Below are 21738 nucleotides of genomic sequence, written 5' to 3' on the forward strand. Positions count from 1 at the left end.
TAAGTATTTATTAAGCACCCACTATATACTGGCATTTGGAATACAAAGATCCCTGCCCTTACGGAGCTTACATTTTTGCAGAATGTGAAAGTGGAGAGGACACGGGTGAAAATTAGGTGATGCTAATCACCTCGGTGTGACTAAATGTAAACAGGAGAGTTTGGAAATTAGGTTGCAGATTACAAAATCTTTCATCACATGGTGGAGCAGATCACAAGGAGCCTACTTCCCTGGATTCTGTAAAGGCAAGGGCAGCATCTCACTCACCTTTGTAAGTCTAGAGTACAATAGTGCCTGACCAGTGGCAGCTGCTCAGCACATGAATGAATGAATGACTTTAGACAGGCCAGTGAACAATGAGAAATACATTTCAGAAAGAGAATCTTTGGTATAAGGCAGATAAGTTAGGAGCTTAGGGTTAATGTATATACACTACCATAGTATACCCAATATAAACATATACACACAACATAGATAAACAATAAGGACCTACTGTATAGCACAGGGAACTATATGCAATGTTTTGTAATAACCTATAAAGGAAAAAAATTGAAAAGAATATATATATTCTTTTTCAGATCACTTTTCTGTACACCTGAAGCTAACCCACATTGTAAATTAACATAATTTCAACTTTTAAAAAGAGATTGAAAAAAAAAGAGATAATCCTCAGTGTAATATACAAGATGGGATTGAGCCAAGACCAGTTAGAAGGAATTGCAATTAGACAATTGCAAAGATAAAAGATCAGTTGTTGCCATATGGGTTTGCCTGTTTATTTATAAATTGTATCCATCAGTACCACAACACTGATACTGTATGGTCATTAATAAAACACAAATAAAATAGGAATTTTATTATTTTCTTCCTCTCCTCTAGTGGAGACTGTCCTGGAGACTAGTGCTCTGGATGATGAGGACTGAACACAAATAGAGACAAAGGAGTTGGAGAAGGGTGTGTTTGAGGACAAGTAGGGGTCTGCTTCCCACACAGCACAAGAGCTGGACAGCAACTAATGAGAAAGATCATGTGTGGATAGACAATGTCACCGAATTGTTGCTCCAACAAATTCTATTGTCTGACCCACATGAAAGAATTTGGTCAGACACATCTCTTCCAAGATTAGTTGGAATTTGGCAGGATAACCTGAGACTGAAGAAGAGAAAAGGGAAGTTGTCTAAAAGAAATGTGGTTGACAGCAAAGCAAATCCAGGTGCCTGCCTTCTGCTAAGGGTATTTCCTGACCTGATCTACTGTGAGTAGAAATCTTACCTAGGGCCTCAAGCCATGAAATCAGTTTACAGTTTATCCCCTTGAGTCATGAAGCCAAAATAGAGAAGCTTCTAAAGAAGTGAAGTCTCTCAGTCGTGTCCGACTCTTTGCGACCCCATGGACTGTAGCCTACCAAGCTCCTCTGTTCATGGGATTTTCCAGGCAAGAGTACTGGAGTGGATTGCCATTTCCTTCTCCAGGGGATCTTCCTGACCCAGAGATTGAACCCCGGTCTCCCTCATTGTAGGCAGATGCGTTTACCATCTGAGCCACCAAGGAAGTGTGACCAAAATAGAGAAGGGAGAGGCAATAGGCAGAAGGCCTAACACATGGATGATTCATCCACTCTAGAAATCACTATAGGCAGAAATGATATTTTCTCTATCTGCCCAGACTCACACTGTCCGTCACCTACCCTGGTAATGATGATCACTACCATTTATTGAGTGCCCACCATGGGCCAGGCATTGACCTAGAAAATTTACATCAAGTTAATGCTCACAGCAGCCTTGTGAAGGAGACATTTTGCTTTCCCTGTTCTCATGTGTAAACAAGGAAAGTGAGAATTAGGAGCAATGACATTGTACCACCAGTACTTGTCCAAACTGAGATTAGAACTCAAGTATGTCTGACTCTGGGCTTCCTGGGTAGTTCAGCTGGTAAAGAATCTGCCTGCAATGTCGGAGACCTGGGTTCAATCCCTGAGTTGGGAAGATTCCCTGGGGAGGGCATGGCAACCACTCCAGTACTCTTGCCTGGAGAATCCTCATGGACAAAGAAGCCTGGTGGACTTCAGTTCATGGGGTTGCAAAGAGTCAGACATGACTGAGCAACTAAGTACAGCATAGTACAGCATGCCTGACTCCAACTGCATTAGCTTTCCACTATACCTAGGAGCCATGACCTCTGGTCCTAACCTCCTTTCTGGGCTCATCAATCCCCATGCCTACCCTTTCAGGAGCTATTCTCTGCCGCACTAAATTTCCTACTTCTCCCTTACATACCATCCTCTCCATCATGCTTCTCAACTTGTCTGCCAATGCTATGAGTCCACAAACCACATTTTGAATAACAAGGACCTAGAAACTGACTACAAAGGCAGAATCTCATTTCTGGGCCCCTCCATGCCCCCACCCCAGACCTACTGAATCAGAATCTTTTAACAAGATCCCCAGGGGATTTATACATGCATTACAATTTAAGGAGCACTGATCTCAACCCGAAATATCCTTTCCTTTGTTCTGCACCACACGACTTTTTACTCAATATCATTTGAGCATTTACTATTTGCCAGGCACTGTGTTTAGAACTAAAGACACAAAATCAAATTAAATATGAGGCACAAACTTAGGATGATAATGTATTCATGAGAAAGATATATAATAAATAGTATTTTTAAAAGGGTGAGTGCTATGAACAACGTAAGAACAGGATGTAGTATCTTACATATCCAACTCTAAGCACCATCATAATATCAGATACTAAAAAAAAGCTCAATGATATTTCTGAAGGAAAATAAAGAAGGGAAGACAAAGACATAAAAGGAAGGAAGGAAAAATGATAGAAGGAATTGCACTAAACTGTAACTTCCAGGAAATTCTCTGGTAGTCCAGTGGGTAGGACTTTGCACTTCCACTGCAGGGGCCATGGGTTCAATCTCTGGTCAGGGAACTAAGATCCCACAAGCCGCGTTGTGTGGTCTAAAATGCATAAATAAAATAAACTGCAATTTCTAAAATGACAACTCAGACAAGACACTCATCAATGACTTCCCCATGGGGTAGCTTCATTTGGATGTGCGGTTATATCCCGATATCAAGATCACTGCAACCCTCAACCCACCAAACTCTCCTTCTCTCAAATTAGCCCAGAAATCTGGATTTATCCTTAATGCTTTCTTCTCCTTTAATCTTATAAAGCTATTAAAATTGCTATTATTCTATTCATTCATGTATGAGCTATTCAGTGTCCAATGTATGCTCTGAGCAGGAGTTCAGGGGTTGAAAAGATCATATCTAGCTGAAGTGCTTGCAGAAGTTCTCATGAGTCAGGGGGTCAGAGTGTGTGGTCAGACAGAGATCTGAATCTTGACACAACCACTTGCTAGTTTTGATCCTGGGGCACGTTCTTACTCTCTTTGCACCACTGTCTGTAAAAGAGGATAATGATATTACCTCACAGACCTAGAGGAGGAATCAGTGAGACATACACCATTGCTATTATTATGATTGTGTGGAGCAGGATGGGATATGAACATTCAGTCAACAACATAACTTACAAAGAGAAGAGGAAAGAATGGCGACCTCTTGAGGGATGGGTGAGCCATCTGCTTGGCTTGAAATCCAGGGTATAGTAGAAGTAGAGAAAAAGGGCTAGAAGCACTGCTTGGGGTTCCATCAATGGAGCAATTCAATACCAACTCAAAAACCTGTGGTGAATTCAAATAATAACAAAAAATACCCGAAATTTCTAGAATAGGTGGGATTAGGATCAAAATTTGCTCTGCCTTGATGTGTGGGAGGAGAATGGCAAAAATGGAGAGGGAGGAAGCTTCACCTAGAAACAAGGTCATCAAGAGGAGACCCTGGTTTGCAGGAAGAGAGGTGTCAACTCACCGAGATGAAGAAGTTGGCAGTATATCCACACAGAAACATCTAGAGGCAGATAGACAAGCTGGTGTTGAGTTCAGGAAATGTTTGGGCTGGAGGGAGGAACTTGGCACACAGACATCACTGAATAATAAATAATTTTGAAAATAATAGTTAAAACCAGAAACATGGGTAAATGCCTTGAGGCAGTTCAGGCTGGGGAGGAGGGCTCCTTAGGAAATATACCCTGGGGGAAGGCAGGAAGCAAGAGGAGTCAGAGAAGCCAAGAGAACTGGGATTTGCAGAATCCTGGAATTAAAAGAAAGGTTTCAAGGGATATCCTTAGTTGTCCAGTGGCTAAGACTCTGTATTCCCAATGCAGGGGGCCCAGGTTCAATCCCTTGTCAGGAAACTAGATCCCACATGCTGCAACTAAGATCCAGTGCAGCCAAATAAATAAATTTTTTTTTTTTAAAAGCACATGCAGTAAGTATTTAAAAAAGAAGAGCATCAAGCCCTGCATATAAGGACTGAGAAAAGGATTTTGTGGCAAAGACAGGCACAAGTGACATTCAACAAGACAGCTCACCAATTAGGGCATCCTTGGTAGTCTCTGCAGCCTATTGTAATACGAGGCTACTAGAAAAACTTGATGAATATTGGCCACTTGAAGAAGCTGCTGCACCGTGGACTGAACGCATTCAGCAAAGCAGCCTGACTCCATTGCCAGGGTCCACTTCCTGTTTCCTGTAAGGCTTCTTAGCCGAGCCTGGAAAGCAAACTGGTTACTCTGACTTGAAGTGGCAGTAGGAGGGCTTTATCCACAGCCCCCACCCCCCACCGCCCGCAGCAAAGAGTGGTTTCTTTAATCATATTCTCTAAGACCTTGAGGATTCAGTTAACCCCTTGTTTGCCTTCGGACCATCTAAGTCAAATAGAAATTATCTCCCTTTCAAGAAATTCCCGGGGTAATTCCTCAACAATTTTTGGTGGTCTGTTACAGTCTCTGAAAACTCTTACCAAGATCAACTAGAAAATAGGCCTTTGTGACCCAGAGTTTCCAAAAAGCTCACTTGACAAATTGAGTAATGAGTCAACTGATAGGAAAAATAAAGTCAGAGATTGACCAGCTTCTAGAAACATGGAGTGTGGGGTCACTGGAGGCTGAGGGAGGCAGTTGTAAAGGGGATACAGAGGCCAGCATCCTGGAGAGTGCGCTCTAGGGCTCTCACTCGGGGAACTGAGAGGCTCTGTCATGCACAAGAACATCAGAAGCATGAAGTACAAAGGAGGAATTGTGTGTGCCCTGAGAATAAACTCGAATGAAGTTATTCACAAGGAATGATTGTCTCCGAGGTCCTGTCATTAAAGCTTTTCCATTTCTTGGTGTTTAGAACTGATAACCTTTGAGAGGAGATAATAGTGCTCAAGACAAAGGATGTCAATTTGACATCAAGTAGGGATGCTAATCTGGAGAAGGCAATGGCAACCCCACTCCAGTACTCTTGCCTGGAAAATCCCATGGATGGAGGAGCCTGGTAGGCTGCAGTCCATGGGGTCGCTAAGAGTCGGATATGACTGAGCGTCTTCACTTTCACTTTTCACTTTCATGCATTGGAGAAGGAAATGGCAACCCTCTCCAGTGTTCTTGCCTGGAGAATCCCAGGGACGGGGGAGCCTGGTTGGCTGCCGTCCATGGGGTCACACAGAGTCTGACATGACTGAAGCGACTTAGCAGCAGCAGCAGCAGCAGGGATGCTAGAGAGAGAGACAAAGTGGGTGGGGGACAAAGAGGTGCCCTGAAGAAAGAAGTAGATTAAAAAATATATGCTCATTGGGCTTCCCTGATGGCTCAGTGGTAAAGAATCCACCTGCCATTGCCAAAGGTACGGGTTCAAATCCTGGTCCAGGAAGATCCCACATGCCATGGAGCAACAAAGCTCATGCACCAAAACTACTGAGACACAACTACTGAGCCTGGCGCGCTGGAACCGTGCTCCACAAAAGAAGCCACCACAATGAGAAGCCCACACACCGCAACTAGTGAAAAGCCCTCATGCAGCAACAAAGATCCAGCATAGCCAAAAATAAATAAATAAAATTAATTAAAAATATATAAAAATATATGCTTAATGTAAGTAAAGAGACAGTGCTCATAGTTAAGTTATGGGAAATAGTATTTTATCCAATTAAAAAAATAAATTTAGTGATTCAAACATTTATTGAGCAGCTCCTAGGTGTCAGGCACTAGGCTGGGCAACAGGGCAGACGACACATCCCCTTGAGAAGTGTACAGCCTGCTGAGGGAGACAAGAGTGAGCAAACAACCATGAAACAGCAGGAAAGATGCTAATAGAGGCAGGTACATGATGCTCACAGAGGCAGGGGAGACTTCACCAAAAGAGAAAGAGAAACTTACAAGAGCAGCACAGAGGCATCGTCGCACTTCTGAGGACTCTGGTTTGAGCTACATGCAGCAGCCCATTGCTCTTTGCAGACTGAATGTTAATGAACGAAAATAGTCTCTACTGAGTGACCTGAAACATCCCTCTAGTTAGATACTTTGCTGAGACACAAATTTGAATGGTCTGCTAGGAGGCCAGAGTGTACTTGCCAGCCATTTACTAGTGAATGGATCACACCCCACACCTGGCATTTGTGCCCCAGCACAGCTTACCTCTTCTTTTCTCATTGGCATCTATGTAGTAATTCTCACACTGTGATTAACTTTTTTTCCTTTGCAGAGTCAGAGAAATATGGAGTTAATAAGGTACAGATGTAATGAAGTAAAGAGTTTATTTTAATGGCAAAATTTATTTAAGAAGCTTTAGAAATTACCTTGGCCCCATATTTATAGAACCATTAAGAGTCTAAAAAAGATCCCTTACATTTTTCAGTCACACTTTACTGCTTTTTATAGTGGAAATTATAAGTCATGGTGATATTCATGATTCTGGAGACTCATGAAGGTCATGGATGAACCCTTTGAGAATGTCAGGGGTCCACGTCTGTGAATAATGAATTATATTTTATTGGCACTCTACTGGATATAACACGTTCTCATTTTAAATTGGAAAAATAAGATATATTCTCTTTTATATGATTTTCTTATAATTTGGAGAAGACTACTATTGCCCTTCCCTGTTTATAAAGGCTCAGTATGTATTACCAGAAGACAAAGAATAATATTTATCCATAAAATTGCAGCCTGACAAATCAACATAGATAACTAAATTCCCCCAACTGAATGCTTTTCCCTTAGTCTATTTCCTGTAACTTAGTAACCACTGAAACTTCAATCTGGCCCCCTCCCCAAAATACCTCAAACTTAACATGACAACACACAACCTCAATCTGCTTCCACTTGTCACCTTGTTTTGGCTATTAGGATCACATGTATTTAATTGCTGAAGCTGGAAAACTTAGAACTGGCCAGACTCTTCTCTTAACATCTAATCAGTTACCAAGTAAATCGATGTTACCTCTTAAATGACTCTCAAAAGTAATCAGGCCTCTCCAGTCCCCTGGCACTGCCCTAGCTCAGACCCAAATCATCTGGCATCACAATATTCTGACACAGTGCCTCTAACCTGTCCTTCCTCTATCCCCCAAGTTGATAGAGAGTAATTTTTCTCAAAATGCAAATCTTGCATTCATTAGTTTCCACTGAAGATAAAAATATGGTTCCATCAATAACTGGTTCCTGGCCAGTGAGTCTGATGCCCATGGGTCTACACATAACACTTTGAGAATTGCATTGACTGTGAGCTGTTTATTTTCCTAATTATGCGGTGTTCTTTCATACCTCTATGCATTTTTTATTTCTCCAATTCTTGTGCTGCCCGGCCTTTTCACTCCTGTACTCTTAGCGAATTTCTACCAGACCTTGTAGATTCAATTCAAACGCCACTGCTTCAGGAGAGCCACGTGTGAATCTCTCAGTGGCTCCTCTAGATAGAGGCTCCTGTGGCCCTGAAAACATGCTATTAAAGCACGTGTCACAGTTTACAGCAAGAACGTGATAACAAAGTTACCTTCTCCTGTGATCCACAAGCTCTTGTCTTTGAATCCTAGTATTTAGCATGATGCTTGGCTCCTGCCACGCAGTCAGTGTTTGCTTAATGGAAGGACCAGCGATTGAGATTGGTGGTTACATGGTAAAATGAGAGAAGCATGTTATCAAACGGCAAAAACTACATTTTTTGTTAACTCTAAACTGAATCAAGGTGCCAGGAAAGTTAAAATAAGGATAGGGTACTTTTAGATCTCAACTGACTTTTAAATTACTCATCACATCTGTCCTTAGCTAAAGACTAACTCTAACCAACGTCCTGTGTAGCCTAAGTCAGAATATTTCACACCTGAACACTGGATCCAACAAATGCTCAATGACCATGGAAGAAGTACTTAAAAAGAAGGTACTGGCTTTAAAAATACAAATGGGAAAAAAATGCCCAGTAAAACCATTTGCTTTTTTTTCCCCCTGTTTGGCATTTTAGAGCGCAATATCAGACACAGGGCATCACACTGTACACAATGTCCAACATCTGTGGTGGCAATCTCCACTGAACAGTTACTGTGATGCTGTTTTTTGTTCACTCATTCATTCACTCACAGAAACTGCTGTGCAGCTACTGCGGGCCAGTCACCATAGCACAAGTAAAGGAAAGAACAGGTCCCTGAGATCCAGGATTTCTACAGGACAGATGGATTACTACAAATGGCCCTGGACTTGAATCATTAAGCAGTTACTATTTAAATCCAGCCCGGTTCCAAAAATGTTCTCAAGTTTTCCTTGTACTTAACAGGTCACAGGTTACCTTGGGTAACCTCAAGAAGGCTGCTAAGCATTCTAATGCAGCCAGTCTGTAACGCAAGGCATAACACGTCTCGGGACACAGCTACATTCAAAATACAGCGTTTAGGGTACATTCACTACTGCTCTAATCTCCCAGTGGGTAGGGGTTTGCTGAAAGTCGGTTTTCTAAGAAGGAAAAGATTTGGATGAAGACAGATGATGAGTGAAGCTGCGTTCGAGCTTCAACCAAAACTCTTGGCGTGTTAGGGCACGGAAGAATTCTCTGGATACCCTCACCGTGCAGAATGGTGCAAAGAAAAGCTCCCAGGGCAAACCCAGTCAGGGAAAGATGTAAAGTCACTGCATTTAGCACCATACTGGAGCCCAGACTTCGGCCTTCTTCAGGGTAAAATACTAGGGGAGCTCAAGCCTAATTCTTAACAAACTACATTATAAATGACGGGCCAATCTCAGATATAGCTGCTCCCCTAACCCTTAGGCTGCCCCATAGGTTCACTGCCGGGTTCCCACCCAGATTCTGGACAGCGCCCCGCCCTTCTCGGTCCCACCCACCCACCCCAGGAGGGGTCCCCGCAACCCCCAAGCCCAGCCCTGGAGAACCACCCACTGCAGCCCCGCCCCTCCCGAGACCCACGTGTCGGGCCCCACCCCGGCGCTGGCGGCCCTTTAAACACCCCCACCCTTACACAGTACCCCCCCCCAACCCCGACCCGAACGGCAGCCGGAGAGGGACAAAACTCATGGCGTTCAGCCAGCTTCCTCCGCGGATCTCGTCCCGGACTGCCCTGCCCGTGGGGCCTTCCACCCTGGGTCACAGCCCCTGGCGGCCCCGAGCCCGCGGCGGCCCGGCAGAGGAGTGTTGCAGCGGCCCAGCTGCGGGGCGGGGCCGGCGGGAGAGCAGGTCTCCGCCGCTGCCACGGCTGCCTCCGCCTGCTGCTCGGGCCGCCCGCTCGCCCGCCGCTGGGTGCGCTGCACGCGGGGGGCCGCCGCGGTGCAGAGGTTCATGCAGCGGCGGCGGCGGCGGCGGCGGCGGCGGCGGCGGCGGCGGCTGCCGCTGCCGCCGCGGAGGCAGACAGACCGGGCGCTGCCGCTGCCGCCGCCGCCGCCGCCACCGCTGCCGCCTCCTCCTCTCCGGCGAGGGGCGGGGGGCTCCGGCCCGGTGTGGGCACCACTCCTCGCAGCGCCGCTCCCCTCCCTGCCCTCCGCTAGGGCCCTGGAGCTGGCGGGGGCGCCCGCTGCCTTCTAGGAGCGCACGCTCTCCGCGCGCCCTGCGGGAGAGAGGGGGCGGGCGTGGGCGGGGGCGGGCGGGCGTCGGGGCAGCCGGGACCCCGCAAGGCGGCGAGAGGAGGGGGCTGCCTCGGAGGATGCCCGGCGGCGGCTCCCCGCTCTTAGACGCGAGCTGAGCCGGACCCAGAGCGGGCGGCGCGTCGCCATGCCGGTGTGACGGGCGCCCCCGGCTGCCCGCGCGGTCCCCGGCGCTGCCCCACGCCGCGCCGCGCCGGCGCCGGGCGGCAGGATGGGCTGTATCCAAAGCATTACCTGCAAGGCGCGGATCCGGCGCGAGAACATCGTCGTGTACGATGTGTGCGCCACCATCGACCAGTGCCCCACGCGCATCGAGGAGACCTCGCCCATCGTCCTGCGCTACAAGACCCCCTACTTCAAAGCTTCGGCCCGCGTGGTCATGCCCCCCATCCCCCGCCACGAGACCTGGGTGGTGGGCTGGATCCAGGCGTGCAACCAGATGGAGTTCTTCAACACCTACAGCGACCTGGGCATGTAAGCGACCGGCCGCGCGGAGTAGGAGCGGGCTTCGTGGCAGGGTCTCTCCTCACCCCGACCCTCCTCCCCAGCTCCTTCTTACTGCTCTCCCCATCCTTTTTATAAACCTTCCTCCCGCCTCCTTTTCCATCTCCCTCCTCCCTACGCTTTTGTCTCAGTGACAGGGCTGATGTGTGTAGGGAGGCTCCTCGCGAAGGCATTTTCTCGTGGTTTGCTTCTGATTCCCTATGAATGCTAGGAGCACGGTGCGGGGCGGGAAGAACGCTCTGAGGAGGGTTCAAGAGACGGAGGTGGGGGTGGCTGGCTAGTGCCCTGGGAGTTTCGGGGCGCCGTCTGTGGTTTGCAGGGCTTCTGGGGAAGAGTTTAGGGGGACCTGTAGAGAGTAGTGGAGTGTCGGGGGCGCGTGGGCTGTACCGCGCGTGCTTTGGAGAAACCCGAGCCGGTTTGGAGAGAAAGGTCCCAGGCGTCCAGCCTGGACTTGGTCTGCCCTTGTTCCTTCGACTGTTGACTTCGAGCTCTTGTACCCCGAACCGGAAAGCCTGGAGGCGTTTCCATCCGGAACCGCACACCCGATAGACACCTCTCTGGCTCAGCGCCCTCCGGAAGAGTACTGGAGGTGGTGGGAGTGGAAAGGCTCCGGGCGCGTCCCAGCGGAGCGAGGCTGATGGCCTTGTGCGATACGTGTCTTTGCTCAGTGAAAGTATGGGTCTCCTGTCGGTCTAGGGTCTTTTCTTACTCCAAAACTTTATTCTCCGGCGCTGGGAGGGATTCCCCAGCGCCCACCGCCGAATTCTGTCGGAGAGCTGGGAGCTCTCCAACTTCTTTCAGCAGCGCCGCTCTGCGCGCGCCGGGCTCCCGGGCTCCGCAGCTGCGGTGGAGACCCGGGATCGCGGCGACTCCTCTGCCGCCAGGGGCCGACAGCCTGCCCCGGAACCGCAGGCTGCTGACAGTCGCGTCCAGGACTTGTTTATTAACTAAATTTTCATAACCCCCTGCCAGACTCCTTTCAGAAGTACACTCTACACAGTTGGCAACTACAATGGCTAAAAGGTTTGGGGCCTGCATTTTGCCTGCTGTTACAATGTAGGTCTAAACACCCTAATTAGCTTGCAGCCCGTAGGGAACCCCTCTTCTGAAAAGTCAGCCTCATTTCATTAGTAATCTAAAACTCAAGAGTTCCCAAGGTTCATCTTTTGAATATGGATATAAGGTGGGAGAGTTTCCATTTTAAAAGGTTAAACTATCTTTTTAACAGCAGTTTGCAGGCTTTTTATTGCACTTTGGGAGCATGTAAGTTAACACTAGTCATAGGTGCTAAAAGGAATTCTGACAGGTTGCTTTGTCTCTTGCGGCTCCCACTCCCACCCTTTTCCCCACCCCAGAGAGTCTGAACTTTCCTCTCTAATCATAAAAATACAATTCTGGAGAAAGCTCCTTCCTAGGGAAGATGTGTGACAGCCCAGTTTGCTCCGTCTCTGCACCCAGAGTGTTCTTGTCTTTCTGGAAGGCAGCTGGATGTGAGAAATAGGGGAAATCTTATTTGGGGTGAATTCTGGTGGCTCAGATGGTAAAGAATCTGCCTGCAATTCAAGAGATCCTAGTTCAGTCCCTGGGTTGGGAAGATCCCCTGGAGAAGGAAATGGCTACCTACTCCAGTATTCTTGCCTGAAGAATCACATGGACAGAGGAGCCTGGTGGGCTACAGTCTCAAAGAGTCGAACACAACTGAGCAACTAACACACATGCCATTTAAAAACATACAGCCCCTCAGAAGAATTATTATATCTGAACATGTGTGTCTTTTAAATATTTTTCTTTTTAAGAAACTCATTATTTCCAGCTAAATCAGAGAAAGCCCCAGACAGGGCAAGGGCACCCTCACGTTTGTTCTCTTGGCCTGGCCCTGACAGCAGTGTGCAGCATGGGTTGGGGGCAGTAATTGCAGCCTGGGGCCACTCTGGGAGACACGAGGTGGGACTGAGCCGAAAGTCTTACTTTTCCCAAGACTGCACAGCCAAGAGTCTCTGCTGTCTCACATCTCCTGTAAATTAGTAATCTGAAAGTAAATAAATCATTCTTTCATAAAAGAGAATATATTCCACCTCAGGAGAAGCCAAGGTGAGGTATAAACAGACATGGTAGTTGAACTTCCTTGACTCTATGAGAAGATGTGTCTACATGGGAACCCACTGTAGGGTGTGAGTTGGTGTCTGCTCAGAGGGACACATTCTCCCTGACCCTTCCTTGCTGAGTTCTTGCCTTTGGGATTTGGAGGGGGGAAAAAAGTTCTGCCTTTAAACTACCACTTTCAGTATTTTAAGATTCTTGCTTTTCATGTTGTTGTTGGCAGGGGACAAAAATAGTCCCCAAGAAATCATAAAACATATTATTTTAGATTTGTGTCCAGGGGCCTCCTGTTTTTGTGGCTGCAATAATGGCTGTGTGTGTTTAAGCCCACTTTGGAGCCTGGATTTGACTGAACCAATTTCCACGAAATGTTTCAGCCCTGAAAACTTGGCCAATGTAAACTTTCTGATAGAAACCCATATTGCATGAAAGTCACTGCAGCCTATTAGTTATTATGTCCATTTTAGCCAGTACCTTGAGTGGAGAAAACACTGCAGGCTGAATTCTGCCCCCTGTGTAATGCTCTTGTTACGTGAAGCATGGTATGATGAGAGACTATAGGTTATAAAACTGCCTTTTTCAACATTTAAAAGGGACTATGCCAGAGGAAACCTGCAACTTAAAATGCCAAGAAAACTTTATCTATAGGTTTAAAGAAAACATGAGCTTTCATGGTTTAAATTTCTCCACATTTCCAAGAAAGAAAAGGCTTCTACAAGAGCATTTGAAGTAGCTGATGGTCAGGATGGCCAGAGCTTAATTTGAACTTGAACTCAAGTGACTTGAAACTCCCTCTAGTGATTCTGTAGGAAGCAGGCTATTAATGCTTGTGGCCCCCATTTCTTTCTCATTTGGCCCTGATGAACCTGCTCCTGCAGCCCTGCCAAGACTGCTGCAAGGCTTCATCCTTCAGGGAGGAAGAACCACTGGATTTTCTCAATCAACCCATCAATAAATAAATGTTTATTTTACCAACTGCCTCTGATGTACCAGTGCCAGCAAAGAAAACAAAGGAATAAGCAGGCAGCTTCAGTGTTCCTCAGTTTAGGAGGTAAGTAGGGGCACAGGCAGAAAAGGCCAGTGCTCCCAAGTAGTATAGGAGAAATGCCAGAGAAAGGGACCAGGCCAGGTGTTCTCGACGTGTAAAGACTCAAGCTGGATGCAAGGGACTGGTGAGATTCAGCCAGGCAAGGAGGAGGGGCTAGTTCTAAAGGGCAAAAACAGCAAATACATGGAGTAGGCAAATATAAGGGGGCACACACAGGCAGTAGAGGAGCTTTCAAGGTGAAGAACAGTGGGGGATAAGGTCAGAAAGGGTCTGCTGGGAAGGCCTAGAAGAGTAGATCTGGAAAAGGGAAGCTTGAGATCAGATCTTCTTAACCAAAAGAGTATGAGGAAGCGCTTCATACTCTTTCAGTGCCTCTTGGGCATACAGGAGCTTTTCAGTAGAGACTTAAGACCTTTATGATAGAACAGGGTTTGTTTGTTTGTTTGTTTGTTTCTAATTTATAGATATAGTTGACTTACAGTGTTGTGCCAATTTCTGCTGTACAGTGGAGTGATTCAGCCCGCATATGGACGGGAGGCCAGGCGTGCTGTGATTCATGGGGTCGCAAAGAGTCGGACACGACTGAGCGACTGATCTGATCTGATCTGATCTGATATTTGGGGGGCTCAGCCCATAAAGAATCCACCAGCAATGCGGGAGACTGGGTTCAATCCCTGGGTTGGGAAGATCCCCTGGAGCTGGGCTTGGCAACCCACCCCCGTATTCTTGTCTAGAGAATCCCATGGACAGAGGAGACTGGCAGGCTACAGCCCATGGGGTCACAAAGAGTCAGACATGACTTGGGTGACTAAGCACAAGCACATATATGTGTACACACACACACACACAGATATACACACACACATTCTTTTCTGTTACAGTTTATCACAGGATAGAGCGCAGTTCCTGTACAGCATGGTAGGCCCTTGTTGTTTATCTGTTGTATGTGTGACAGTTTGCATCTGCTAATCTCAGACTCCCAATCCATCCCTCCCCCCACCCCATGATGGAAGTTTTGAATGCTAGAGTACAATACCCAAGAATAAGGAGTGGGGTTCATGTGCCAAAGATGCAGGCAAAGCTGAGGTCAGGGGGAGAGCCGGCAGCGGCTGAAGGCCCTTCCCGCTCCCTCCGCGCCTAGGTGTGGTGTCTTCTAGAGCTGTAAGAGTCAGCTGTGGTCAGCTTAGGGCTGACAGTGTAGGGCTTGGAGAGCCTTGGCCTGGGTGCAGCTTGAGGAGCTGGGAGCTTATGCCTCACCTTCAGGAGACATCTCCTGCCTGTCTCTCTCCTCCTCCCGCAGAGCCAACATTACTGAGGGTTTGACTATACCCACCCACCTCTGTTACCGTTTCAGTTTATTCCAAGCTGGTTTCTCTCAGTTCCAAATTTGCGCTTGCTCAGCTCGTCTGGGCTTTCCATATTTCCAGATCCAGCGGACACTTACCTTTTTATCAATATTCCGCATGACAGCTTTCCTGTGTCTTGAGTCACTTCCATCATTTAGCTCTCCTGCTGTTTTTCTGGCTGTTCATCTGTCTGACCTCAAAGTGCAGTTCATTGGGACACTTCTCATTCTGTACTGGATGGATAATTATTTCATCCACCCCAAGGGCACCAGATGGCCTCTGGGACAGAGTCACCTGCAGTACAGGCGTATGTGTCTACACAGTTTCCACTTGGCTGGCTGGAAGAAATCTCAAGCTCAGTGTATCCAAACCTGCGCTCTCCATCTCCGCTATAGCTCCCACCCAAAAGCTGCACTTCTGCCGTTCTTTCCCATCTTAGTAACACCTGCAGTCCCTGGGTTGCTTCAGCTGAAAATCCGTTTGTCACTGTAGATATTTCCCCCGACATTCATTCCATTATCAAATCCTGCTGATCCCATCCCGCAGATAACTAATCCAGCCACCACTTTCTATGCCCACCTCTTCCAGTGTAGGACATGTCACCATCCCCTATCACTTGCTCCGACAGAGGATTTCTGACCAAACTTGCCACTTCTGTTCTTGCCCTCCCCCTTATGTTCCAGCCTATCCCCCATATGATAGTCAAGTGACATTTTAGAAATGTAAATGCTGTTGCTTTCTTGCTTAAACCCTTTAATGGCTTCCCATTACAATCCCAGGATGAAATTTGCAAATCTCTCCCCACTCTGAATGTCTGTTCTTAAGCCCCTTCAACCTTTTTTCATTTCTTCAGAGAAACTAGTTTCATCCTGATTCAGAACTTCTCCATGTGCTGCTCTCTGTCTGAAATGCTCTACACACCTACCCTTTTCTAGCAAATTCCTACTCCTCATTCAGGTCTCAGCCGTTACCTCAGAGAGGCAACCCTGAGTTCATAGTTTCTATTAGGGTTCTCCTGTTCTCTTGAGTAACACACTACTCTTTTAGTTGTTACCGTTAATAAGCCAGTATTTATATGTTTATGTAACTTCTGATTTATCTACAAGATTGTAAGCCCCATTAAAGCAGGTATTATATACATTTTATTTCTCTGTGAATAGTGCTTGGCCCATAACAGGTGTTAAACATTTGATCAAAATAAAGGAGCCCTCTTTCTAACCTCAAATAGTCTGTGTCCCTTTCAAAAAATCATGTCTCTCTGGAAAATTAGCCTTTCATGTAAAACCTAGTGCTAATCCCACAAATCTCCCCAACTCCCGACACTCCAGCAGTCGCTTGACACACGAGCAGTTGAACTCCACCGTGCTTCTGTGTCATTTTGAGCTGCATCGTCCCACGAGATTCCCCGCTCCTCAACCCAGGGCGCCTGTCTGCCGCTCCCCCTGTTTCCCTGCAGTCTTCTGCACACCAAGAGTGGGGTTCAGTAAACACTGAGGCCTGCCTGTCACGTCGCCTGCTACAGAGTGGCATTAAGCGTCTGCACAAGGAGCTGGGACATGGAAGCCGTGTCGTAGCACAGCTCCACCCGCATCATCAACTCATGGCCTGAACTCCAGGACTTCCGGAGGTGATGGTCCTAGCCAGCACTTAAACACCTGGCCGAGTAGGGTGATAGCCCCCTTGTTCAGGGCAGCACGTGCAGCATAGCTTTGAGCGTGGCCCTCACTGGTCATCGAGATGCCTCCTTCAGGCACTTTGCTCTTGTGTCCCAGGAGCTGGATGAGCGTGAGGTGCAGTGTCCCACCAGGCCCAGTGCCCCACAGCAGCTGGCGGCCACGTCCTCAGTCTCCCTGTGGAGACCAGAACCGACACCCCTCCCCCATTCCCATGACGCCCCCAGTCAGGGGCCTCATTATCTGGAAGTAGTGAAGGTGGATCCTCACCAGAAACGATGGGGACCCCTGTCCCAGAGCATCAGATGGGAAAGCAGGATGCAATTCACTTATTAAAGTCCTGAGTGCCCTTGAAAGGGAGGCAGCCTAACCCTTTGCCTCTAATCTTCTCCATCTCGGCAAAAGAGGAGCAGCAGCAGATTAGCTGGTCTTATCAGGAAGCATTTATCTCACTGGAGATAAAGCACAACTCTGAAGTTGGAGGGGGTTGGAGGAACAGGCAAGGAAACATGATTCAGAAAAAGAAGGGGAGCAGTACGTGGGAGTTAAAAACAAAATGTGGCTTGTGTAGCATGGTATGCTGAAACGCGGCTGCGCTGGGTGGAGAAAGCAGGACAGGTGAGCTGGGAGGTGCGGGACTGCAGGGTGTCAGCGACCTTCCCCATGACAGCAGCAGCAGATACTGTTTGTGGATGAGGTCTGCACATGCTTCATGATCCAGGTTAAAGGAGGCTGCCAGTTGAGTCAGGAAATGCAGAATCTAGTGTAAGATGCAAGATCCCAAACATCCCCTTCCCTGTGATTTGTGGAGTGCTGCGATCTTGTCTCATCCTCCCTTTTATGACCCTGGGAGCTAGATGCTCTGATTATATCTGTTGAGAAAACTAAGGCTCAGGGAGTCAGAGGACTTGCCTGAGATCATGCATCTAGTTGGTGGCTGAGCTGAATCTTTGTGAGAGGGTGGGGCCAGGAGGGTGAGATACCAGGTCCATCCATTGTTGAGCTCATTCCCTGGGAGCAGGGGGACACCTCCTCACCTCTCAGGGACCCAAGCTGGCCAGGACTGCAGGTTTTAGTCCTGTGCTGTCTCCTCCAGGATCTTCCCTTGGGCTCACATGTCAGCCCAGATGGGCAGCCCTGGACCCCAGCAGTCACACAGACCCCTCAGTTATTGTACTTGTGAGCCCGTTCATCCCTCAAACTCTCCACACAATTGCTGTTTGGACAGATGATTAAGAGGAAAAAAGAGGACCCCCTTCTGGTAGTGGGAAGGACCCCTGGCTCTACCCTCACTCATCGGACGTTCCGCTGGCTCCTAGGAATTCTTATCCTATTATTGCAAGGTTCACTCAGGCCACTGTGTTAGCTGTGTGGACCCCACTCCCTCAGCAGCTCTGACACAAGCCAGTTGGAACCGTCCACTGTGCCGGTTGAGGGTATACCAGCTCTCTTTCCAGCACAGGGATTTGAGTCAGAAGACCTTGGATTCGATTCCGAGCCATATGACCTTTGGCAAATTCCTTAACAATCCATCTAGTGTCTAGTTTGCATTCATGTAAATAGACAGCAAAAAGTCCTGTGCTGTCTACTTGGCTGGGGGTCAGGAATCAAGTGAGATGAAAACTGTGAAAGTGCTCTCCAGACTAGTGTATTGTGCACGTGTTTTTTTGTTTTGTTTTTTTATAGCGCATGACTCTTGTTGGGCTTCCCACGTGGCTCAGCAGTAAAAAATCCACCTGCCAGTGCAGGAGATGTGGGGTCAATCCCTGGGTTGGAAAGATCCTCTGGAGAAGGATAGGGCAACCCACTCCTGTATTCTTGCCTGGAGAATTCCATAGATGGAGGAACCTGGTGGGCTCCAGTCCATGGGTTCGCAAAGAGTCAGACATGACAGAGCGACTAAACAGCAACATGGCTGTTGTTACTAGAGGGTGACTCTGGATCAGCCTCAAGGAACAGGGAGGTTGTGGATTCCCGCGCAGAGAGAAGCATTCACACTCTGGGGAAGGGTCGCTCATGCATCAGCCACACTCCCCCAAGTCCCACTCAGAGTCAGAGGGTAGGAGCAAGGCTCACTTTATACTTCAGAGCCAGGGCTGTTTTTCATTCATACTCAGAGGAAGTGGGTAGCTGCTACCTTTTGTCCCACCCAGAGGTTGCCCTCCCAGATCTGCTCTGAGCTGTGGACTCTGGGCAGCAGCCAGGACCCTGCCGCTCCCAGTCCTTGGCGCCATGCCTGCATCTCAGCCAGGTCCTCATGGGGACTGCCGGCCCTGCCCCAGACCCCCTGATGTCAGTGTCAGTTAGGCCCCAGATGAGAAGTCAGGGACTTGGGGCTGGAGTAACACTGTGCTGTCCCTTTTCAGGAATGTCTGGAGTTTCCAGCCTGGGTGGACAATGAGACCCACACCTGAAATAATTTGTGTCCAAAACTATTTCTAATACATTCTTCCTGATACATCTAATAGTAGATCTTTAACTTATACTTTCATGAATTTGTCCCTTTAGAAGGCAACCTCACGTAATCCTGAAATCATGAGACCTATGTAGGACAGCCATTTTTCCTATTTTAGATAAGCAAGCTGATTAAATAACTAATGTACTCAAGGTCACTGTGGCAGGCACTGGTAGAATCAGGGCTGCCTCATGCCCTCCTGTGCCAAGTGCATGGTCTGTGCCAACCCTGTACAGGAGGTGGGGATGAGAGAGGTCATCCCCGGGGTTGTGTACATGGAGCACCAGGGTCAGTCGGTGCACAGGCATTTTGGAGGGCATCATTTATGGTCTCTGAAGATAAGAGTGGGCAGATAGGAACATCCAAATGTATTCCAAAAAGGCAAACAGAAATTTTCAGGCTGTCCAATTAAGCAAAATAAATAAGGCTGCGTGTCACCTGACGGCACCTCGGTGGGGCTACTGTGACAAGCCTGTCTCAAAAAGCCTCTGGCTGACTGACTCTCTGGAGACCTGACCTTTCCCGGCTGGCGTGTGGGCTATGTCAGGCCAGGGTGCTTAGAGGCTGTCAGAAGTCTGGCTAATGGGAAGCAATAAATCGGCATCCTCAGTCAGCAAGCTCAGCAGCATCCTGAAGGGACAGGCAGGCCAGGGAGGTCACGGTTTGTGGGCACGAGTGGTGACAGGGACAGCCTTTGGCAAGGCTGGAAACTGCCAGAAACAGGCAAAGGAAATGTTCCTTTGCCCTGGGCATGGGTAAGGGGAGTGAGTCAGGATCTGGCATGTGTCGGGAGGGAAGGATGAAGAATGAGAAGTGGCTTTCTCCCTCCTCCTCCTCCCAAGAACCACCAGCTGAGCCTCCATTCCAAAATGGCAAATGACAGCCTTCACACCAAAGCCTGGGCAACTCACTTCAAGACCAGGCTTTAACTGACTCGAATATCTGAGGCTCTTTCAAATTTCCATAAATAAACTTCACCGTTTTGTTTTTGTTTTTTTTTTTTTTTTTTTTTTTTTTTGAGTAAGGATAAGAGATTTGTGCTAAAGAACTAAACCCAAATTCCTGTTGAAGATGTCTTCCTGGCCCTTGGAGCCAGGGAGCTTGTCTTCCTGGGACACATGTACACTTTAAGAAATGGGCAGGCATTAGGCTATTGTCTGTCTCCCCACGAGGCTGTAAACAATGTATTCAACTTAATGATGATCGCAGCCACCATTTGTTGAAGACTTCGCCAGTGCTAGATGCTTCGTATGCACTGAGAGCTGGGTACCATACTATCCCCACATTAGAGATGACAAAACCAAGGCCCAGAGAGAGTGGGTAACTTCCCTAGCATTAACCAACTCACAAGCAACAGAGCTAGGATCAGAACCCAGAATTCCAGCGACTCTTTACATGCTTCACCGCCGCGTTAAGGCCAAATGGTACAGTGAATGGATGAACACATGGATGAGCAGAGAGTGTTCAATATAATGCCTTGAGTGTTTGCTTTTGTCCTTGCTGTGGAGATTTAGGGAATAAAGGGTTTAAATCACTTTGGAAGCAGCCAGTCTCGTCGCCTCCCAGCTGGTTTGCTCAGCTGGTCCAGGCATGTTAATGAGATCAGGGTCTTGGGGTCAGACCCAGGGGACCCTCCCAGCACCCAGGTCAGCACTCTCTGCCCTTCCAGCTGCCTCGCACAAGACTGCTTCCAGGTACCAGTCATAGCAGACTCTAGGTTACGGGGCAGAGGCACAGCCGGGAAAATGCGAGTCAACAGAGTCACCCTTGACTTGGGGGTGTTAGGGCCGTGTGAGAAATCGTGTAACCCAGCCGCTCACGTTACAGACGCGGACAGTGAGCCCCAGAGAGGCGCACTGACACAGCGAGTGAGTGCTGGAGCCGGGAAGAGACCCGGGTCTCTCTGACTCCACAGCCAACGTTCTTCACCACCAGGCTACACTGGGCCTGACGGGGAGCAGGTAGCTCACTCCATGAGTCAAGGCTGGCAGACCCCGGTCTGTAATGCAGTCATCAGGGGTCAGCGCCACCTATTTCTCATTTGTTGAGGGTCCGAGTCTGTGGGCCGCCCAAGGGAAGCCAAAGAACAGCCCTTCCGCACAGAGAGGAAGTCAGATGGGCCCTGGGGAACAGCTACCCAGGTGCCAGGAGCACAGAGACCAGCGTCTTCCCAGTGTCCGTAGGCAGTGATTAGCAAACCAGAAAGGAGAGGGGCTCCCCGGAGATGCCCGGCACAGATGGCAGGAAACGGGAGGGCTTGGCAGCCAGGGGAGGAGGCATGCATGGAAAAATTGAAAATTGAGATTCGGCCTGGATGCCCAACAACCCAGAATCCATTTCCTCCACCCCTCAACGCTCCCCATCCCCAGCCCAGGTGCCGAGGCCATCCCCGGGCCCCTGGTCCCCTGCCCACAGGCAGCAGGGTAGCTCCAGGGCCCCTGGCAGCTCCAGAAGAAATGAGATCCAAGTGATGTCAGAGATGGCAGATTGTGAGGGGGCCAGGGCCCTCCCCTGACAACAGGGCTCAGCTGGGTGGCCCCTGTGGAGCGGGAGCAGATGGGGAGTCTGAAAGGGAGATCCTGGAAGCCTGGAGACTGTTTCTTTTGTGTCTTTTAGTTGGGTTTTCTC

The 21738-nt window shown here is 48.4% G+C and overlaps 1 protein-coding gene and 1 long non-coding RNA gene across 5 annotated transcripts in view; one reads left to right on the forward strand and one right to left on the reverse strand.

Annotated features, from left to right (window-relative positions):
• Nucleotides 1-542: 542 nt before the first annotated feature.
• Nucleotides 543-5433, reverse strand: LOC102403873. Its single transcript, XR_003109868.3, has 3 exons — nucleotides 4450-5433; nucleotides 3888-4004; nucleotides 543-3700 (listed from the first exon to the last, which is right to left on the reverse strand). It is a non-coding gene; the product is annotated as an uncharacterized LOC102403873 (long non-coding RNA).
• A 4356-nt stretch (nucleotides 5434-9789) lies between these two features.
• FAM78B (family with sequence similarity 78 member B) overlaps nucleotides 9790-21738 on the forward strand; it is a 104347-nt gene continuing 92398 nt past the window's right edge. For 3 of the 4 annotated variants that reach the window (XM_006057292.4, XR_006551544.2, XR_006551545.2), the window contains exon 1: nucleotides 9790-10458. In XM_006057292.4, the coding sequence (XP_006057354.1) occupies nucleotides 10196-10458 (263 nt within the window). In that variant the 5' untranslated portion in view covers nucleotides 9790-10195. Of the gene's footprint in view, nucleotides 10459-13466; nucleotides 13640-21738 lie in introns of all 4 variants that reach the window. The other variant, XM_025287440.3, reaches the window with a different exon arrangement.

Source organism: Bubalus bubalis, chromosome 6, assembly GCF_019923935.1.
Source record: "Bubalus bubalis isolate 160015118507 breed Murrah chromosome 6, NDDB_SH_1, whole genome shotgun sequence".
Lineage (NCBI taxonomy): Eukaryota > Metazoa > Chordata > Mammalia > Artiodactyla > Bovidae > Bubalus > Bubalus bubalis.